The following is a 7,335-nucleotide window of genomic DNA, read 5'->3' as shown; positions in this document are numbered from 1 at the left end:
TAAAGTGTATATATATATTTTAAAAATGTTTAGATCTATATAATTTTAAATTTATGTGCTCTAAAATAGAATTAATTATATTGTAATTAGATTATAAAATAGATTGATTAGTGAGGAAGAAAATTTCGCTGCCCTACTGTGTAAGATTTTAAATCCACATTTGTGAAAATTTTATTCTCTTTTGACTAAAAAAATTGACTGGTCTGCTGTGTTGATTTTTCTAATTAACGGAGGCGGCATGCTCTATATATTAGCCATCGAATTTCACTTTGAACATAACTAGTTCCAACAGGTCCCATTCTACTTTATCCCTATTGTTTGCAGCCACAGTTTTGTTATCTTGCTAAAGGCACTTCGATTTTTGGTTACCAATTTCCACATAAAAAGCTTAATTCTATTAATCAACATCTTTGAGACCAAACTACACGGCAATGGCTTTCCCTGTCGTCAATTCACCATCATCAAACCCCGTCATTCTTCCCAGTTCCTGCATTCCAACTTCATGCCTTCCCAAAACATCACCACTTTTCATATTCAAGAAGAAAAAGCCTTTCTCCAAAAAACTAGTGTCATGCAAAGCCAGCAATGGGAACCAAAACAATGAAGGCTCTTCATCTCTCAATAGCTTCGATAGAAGGGATATTCTTCTTGGCCTAGGAACTCTGTATGGTGCAACCAACCTTGTGAGTGACCCATTTGCATTGGCAGCCCCAATAGCCGCCCCTGACCTCTCGCTTTGTGAGAATTCAACCGTAACATCTTCAAGTTCAGGAACCAGCATAAGTGTCCCTTGCTGCCCACCAAAAACAACAAATATTCTAGATTTCAAACCACCTCGGTTTTCCACGATACGGTTAAGGCCGGCAGCACATTTAGTTGATGCTAACTACTTGGAGAAATTTACAAAGGCCATGGAGCTGATGAAAGCTCTCCCTGATGATGATCCTCGTAGTTTCAAGCAACAGGCCAATGTTCATTGTGCCTATTGCAATGGAGCTTACGATCAAGTGGGGTTTCCGGATCAACAACTTCAAGTTCACTTCTCATGGCTTTTTTTCCCATTCCATAGGCTATATCTCTATTTCTACGAGAGGATTTTGGGGAAGCTGATTGGTGATCCAAATTTCGCGATGCCATTTTGGAACTGGGATTCTCCCCCAGGAATGGCTATCCCTAAAATATATGTAGACCCTAACTCTCCACTCTATGATGAAAAGCGCAACGTGAACCACCAACCACCCAATATGCTCGATCTTGATTATGCTGGCACTGAGGAAGAATTATCAAAGAGAGATCAAATAAAAAGTAACCTCAGCGTGATGTACAGGCAAATGGTAACCTACAAGACCGCTTCTCTTTTCCTTGGAGCGGCGTACCGTGCCGGCGATGATCCCAGTCCAGGAATGGGTTCAATTGAGAACAATCCTCACACAGCCGTTCACCGGTGGGTTGGTGATAAGCGACAGCCATTTTCTGAAGACATGGGGAACTTCTACTCTGCGGGTAGAGACCCATTGTTCTACGCTCATCACTCCAATGTCGACCGATTGTGGAGCATTTGGAGGACATTACCAGGGAAGAAGCGAACTGATTTCACTGATACAGATTGGCTCGATTCCTCGTTTCTTTTCTACGATGAGAACGCAAATCTGGTTCGAGTCAAGGTTCGTGATAGCCTTAACATGAAGACTTTCGGGTATGATTACCAAAAAGTTAATATTCCATGGCTCAAAAACAAGCCAATTCCACGAAAGTCAGGTCGGGGTAAAAGTGGTGGTCAAGCAGTGGCGGCGGAAACAAAGAACACCACCCCTATCAGTATTGCCTTCCCTATAGCCTTAGACAAACTAGTGCGCGTTGAGGTTCCAAGGCCAAAGAAATCAAGGACTAAGCTCGAAAAGGAAGATGAAGAAGAAGTTTTGGTTCTACAAAACATTCAACTAGACCGAGATGCAGCAGTGAAGTTCGATGTGTACATTAATGATGAAGACGACGAGACACCGACTGAACCGGAAGATTCAGAGTTCGCTGGGAGCTTTACGAATCTACCGCATAACCATCACAAGACTGGGATGAAGCTTAACACTAATTTAACATTGCCATTAACAGATTTGTTGGAGGATTTGAATGTTGAAGGTGATGAGAGTATTTTGGTGACTTTGGTGCCTAAAGAAGGAAAGGGTCTGGTTTCTATTGGTAACATTAAGATCGACTACATCCGAGATTAATGATCAGTTAATTGACCGACTCTTCGGTCGCTTGCTGAAACATTTTGCTTCGTCAATTTGTGTCCCCTGTTTTATGCATCAGTCTTTTTAGTTATAAATAAGGCCACTGCGTCTATGACTATAGAATCCTTTGTATGGTGTACATGTTCTTGCCATGGAAACCTCTTCCTTGGATTTGATGTTTGGGATGATGGATACAGTCTTTAATTATTAAACCAATAAATAAACGTTGATTTAATTTTCCAAAAAAAATTTAAAAAAACTTTAATTTAAGTTAAATAATTTTATACAATCATACATATTAAATTTTTATTTTAATTCGTAAAACTTTAATTTTATTTTAATTCCATTATAAAATAAATATAGGCAAATAAGTGAGATTTTACATCTCACCATAGTGAGAAAGATTTTGAGATAGCTGGGCCTAGAGAAGTTAGAACCTGGCACAATTCATCCCAAGAAAACCAGTTTGGATTTTATGTTTGGAATCAGATAATGGATAAGAAATGTTAATTGTTTGTGTTTAATCATGAAAAAGAAACTTGAAACTGCTCACCTAATTCTGTAAGGAAAAATATGACGTTTTTGTCTATTATTATTTTTATATGAAATTATTAAATAAAATAATTAAAAATTATTACTTAAAAAATTAATATCAAAGTAAGGGCGAAGCCAGAGGGTTGGCATAGGTCCCGGCCCCCCTAAAATGTAAAAGTGTTATTTAGACTTTTAAAATTTTTTAAAAATTTTAAATTAATAAAGATAAAATTATACTTTAGCCCCCTAAAATTATAAAAATTCGATTTAATCTTTTACAAATTATAAAGATATAAAATATAAAAAATTAAAATTTCATCCACCCCTAAAAAATTGTTCTGGCTTTACCACTGTATCTAAGGATGAAATGGAGGTTGATAATATCATTTTACTTATAATTCAACTGTTAGAATAATTTTTTTATAAATATAATTTTTTTTTAGTTCATTCCTACTGTGGATGTGACTTGGGTTAGTTTAATATTACTTTTGAATATTACTTTTGAAAATTGTCTTTGAGAATTAGTTTTGAAAAGTTTGATTTAAAAATTAAGTATTTAGTATTGTTATCAAAAAGTACTTTTAAGAAATAAAATGTTCATTTTAGACATGGTATTATAAAGTAACAAATATACATTTAAATAATGTTCAAATTAGTTAATATTATGATATTTTAGTAATAATATAAAAAATAATTTATTACAACTTGTTGTTAATATTTTAATATATGAAATATAAATTTTAAATATTTTTAAGAAATTAATATTAATTATTTATAAAACTTAATTAGAATATATATAATATATTTTAAATATTTAAATATAACCATTAAATATTTGTAATTAGATATTAACACATTTGTATTATTTTAAGAAATGCTTTTTTTTTATTTTTAATTAATGATTTTATTTTAAAATGTAATTTAAATATATAACTCATATTAGATATTAACATAATATACAAAACATAAACCTAACAAATTAAAATATTATATCTATTTGGATTAAAATTTCAAAAAAGGTAATATTTATATACCAAATATAAATATTAAAAATTTTACATTAGCATTTGTGATTTAAAGTGAATGAAAAATGGGAGAAAGAAAATGGAGAAATGAAAAAATAATAATACTTCAAGAAGTGCTTTTGGCTCAATAAAAGCTAAAAATTTTAGTTTTTGAGTAAAAGTGCTTTTGAAAACCACTCTTTTCAACCAAAATTACTCGTTTAGCACAACTTTTCTTCCAAAAGTGTTTTTCAAGTTAAAAATATTTTTTAAGCATTTCTAATCACAACCTTAACCCAAGTATATTTTTACTGAGAAAAATTAATGTTTTATATGTGAAGAACTTTTCCATTTTAGGCCAAGTTAAAATGTAATAGCCCGCTGCTACTAGTCGAATCTTGACAAAGGTTCTTTGAAATAAGATATATAGTAAGGTTAGTATTGGAGCTAGAAAATTATTTTAAAGGGGTCAGAATTAAATTGTAAATTTTTACGATAGTAAAAATGCAATTTCATCATTTTAATAGTCTATATCTTTATAATTTTTAAAAGATTACATCAAATTTTTTTATTTTTGGGGCTAAAGTGTAATTTTACCATTATTAATTTAAAATTTTATAAATTATAAATAGCCTAAATGAAAAAAATTTCCATTTTAGAGGGGTTGAGGCTTGCCAACCCCCCATTGGCTCCGCCACTGAGCAAGGTCCAACTTACAAATTAATAACTAATTTATATTATTATATTTAATTTAATTATAAAAATAAATATTAATATAATTTTTTTTTCTACATTTAAAAAAAAGGCATGTTAAGACTTAGTCGTCATCGATATTATTATCAGTGCAAGAGTATGTGAATTTGAGTGTACTGAATTGCGTTTATCTTCCTATTTAAGAGTTGAGAAGAACTATACCTAATTATATATATATATATATGACAAGATGCTATCACATTAAATATGGTACATTATATTGGAAATCTTTTATCTATGTATTATATCAAATCATCATCTTCTTCTTCTTTTTTGACAAAACATAAAACCAACTCTTAATAGAGCCATATGGGGTAAAAGTGATTATAAGGGAAATAAATAAGATTAAAGTTATTTAAGTCCGAATAGTTGTTTAGGTCAAGAGTGCTCTCTCCTAATTTTCCAAAGAACAGGGGTGACGGTGGTTGGGGTAGAGTGGGGCAGTGACCTTTGGCCTTTATGGCAGGGGAGGAAGTATCTCTACTAGCAGAAGAGTTAATTCAACTGACGGTTAAGAGCTCTCTAGGTACAACTTTTCTTTACTATGTTCAGTATAGACAAACAAGTCGTACAATCCAGATGGCTTCCGTGCACAAGTCAAGAGTATTTGGAAAACTAAAAGGAAATTCGACATTTATATAGCTGGGCAGAATTTGTTTCAGATTTCTTTTGAGGATGAGGATGATTTGGAGGCGATCATGAATGACAGACCTTGGTTATTCAGGAAACAACAAATTATCTTTGAAAGATTGTCAGAAGCAATAGAACGAAGTAAGGTTAAATTGATCTATTCTCTGTTTTAGCTAAGAATTAATTGGTATCCTCCGAAGTGAGACAAGAAAGATTTGATGCAAGCCATAGGTTCCACGTTTGGAGGAATTTTGTGATCGGATATAAAATACGAATCCTGTAGAATACAAATTCTACTAAATGCTAGAAAACCTCTTCCAAAGGGTATTTTTATTACTATTGGGCCCACCAGGAAAGTTTGGCTATCGTTTAAGTATGAATCTTTGCCGAATTTTTGCTTTGGTTGTGGAATAATGAGTCATATAGCAAAGGATTGTGATGCGGTGATTAGACAGGGAAAAGTTATAAGGGATGGTAAACTACCCTATTCTGTAGCATTAAAGCCGAATCTAAGTTAGTGGGTAGAGAAAGTTTACAACTGGGGATGACAAACAAGAAATTCACAAAACAATGTTTATATAATGAGGAAGATGAGGAACAGATTCCTTATCTAACTTCATTAATGACAGATAAAGACACAAGAGAGAAGGAGGAGATGGGGGATACACTACAGGCAGACTTGTCGACGGAAATGTTCACTGAAGAGGTAAAGACGACAAAGACTCCGCATGGTATGGTTGCCAAAAAAGCCAACATGGGTTATCGCTTTGTAGAAAGTGATGGTAGGAAAGAAACAATGGTTGTTAGGGCAATTCTTAATACATCTACAATGGGTAATCGGGGGAATCCAAAGCAACCATGATGGACGCGTAAAGGCAGAATAGGTCCAGTCGATGACCTTCAAATGGGGACTATTCCATGTAAAAGCAAAAATCCTAAATCTAAGGGGGAATTGCGTGGCAATTTGAACAATGATATTCCTTCCCACAAAAAGGGTAGACTAGAGTCTAATGAGGCAAAATCTTCTATATTGGAGGACATAGGAGATTGCCTAATGGTCCCTCCTTACTTTGGATCAACGGCTGCCAAAAGGCATGCCGACCGGAGCTAATGAAAGTGCTAAGCTGGAATGTTCGAGGATTGGGGAGTCCTCGAGCGATTTGACGGCTTCAGTCTTTATTGAAGTAGCATAATCCCTAACTGGTCTTCATTATGGAGACAGAAGTGAATGGTATGCGAATGAAGAGAATTAGAAGAACTTGTCGGTATGCGAATGGTTTTGATGTGCAAGCTGATGGTTTGAGAGGTGGGTTGTCATTGGCATGGAAACATGATATTTAGGTAACAGTTCTTAGTATCTCGAATAGCCACATAGACGGTCTAATAAAAAAAAAATAGGATAGTGAAGAATGGCATTTTATGGTAACCCTTTCCCAAATGAGCAGTGCAATGCTTGGAATTTATTGAGGCAGCTAGGCCAAATTAGATCTCACCCTTAGTTAGTCTGTGGAGACTTTAATGAAATTCTTTATTCTTTTGAGAAGAGATGAGGGGTCCCACGAGAGGAAAAAAGAATGGAGGCTTTTCGTGATGCTCTTGACGAGTGTCAATTAATGGATGTAGGGTTTTTAGGCTTATGGTTCACATAGGAAAGGGGTAAGTTCGTTGTAACAAATATACGGGAAAGGCTTGATAGAGGGGTGGCGACTGAAGCATGGTTTTTGGCTTTTCCATATGCACAGATTCAACATATTTCTTATTCACACTCAGATCATTTTCCTCTCCTTTTGACTACTGAGAAGGCGAATAAAAATTTTTGAAAGGCTTTATTTCGTTTTGAAGCATGGTGGCTGCTTGAGAGATCCTTTGATAAGATGGTAAAGGACAACTGGGACAGCACACAAGGACTACTACCAGCTAAGTTGGAACAGCTCAAACAAAAATACATAGGCAATTACATAGGCAACTAGACAGATTATTGGGTGAGGATAGGGTTGATGATAACTTAGCTGAAATTATTAATACAAAAATACATCTTAATCAAGAAATTGATAAAGATAAAGTCTATCGGGAACAAATAGCTTGTGTAAATTTGTTAAAAGTGGGTGACAGAAATACCGCTTTCTTTCACAGGTTGGCCACCCAGCGGTATAAGGCGAATGTTATTAACAGCTTGCAGAATA

The 7,335-nt window shown here is 34.2% G+C and overlaps 1 protein-coding gene across 1 annotated transcript; it reads left to right on the top strand.

The window, feature by feature from the left end:
• Positions 1 to 214: 214 nt before the first annotated feature.
• Positions 215 to 2,280, top strand: LOC107886301 (polyphenol oxidase, chloroplastic-like). Its single transcript, NM_001326725.2, has one exon. It carries the CDS (start codon positions 432 to 434, stop codon positions 2,226 to 2,228), a length of 1,797 nt encoding a protein of 598 aa, NP_001313654.2. The 5' UTR covers positions 215 to 431; the 3' UTR covers positions 2,229 to 2,280.
• The last annotated feature ends 5,055 nt before the right edge of the window (positions 2,281 to 7,335 follow it).

Source organism: Gossypium hirsutum, chromosome A06 (genome assembly GCF_007990345.1).
Source record: "Gossypium hirsutum isolate 1008001.06 chromosome A06, Gossypium_hirsutum_v2.1, whole genome shotgun sequence".
In the NCBI taxonomy this organism is placed as follows: Eukaryota; Viridiplantae; Streptophyta; class Magnoliopsida; order Malvales; family Malvaceae; genus Gossypium; species Gossypium hirsutum.
Note: the sequence above shows the minus strand (reverse complement) of the source record. Positions and strands in the feature narration are given on the sequence as shown.

Excerpts from the sequence above, each read along its gene's own strand:
- LOC107886301 (NM_001326725.2), top strand. The coding sequence starts at position 432 with ATGGCTTTCCCTGTCGTCAATTCACCATCATCAAACCCCGTCATTCTT.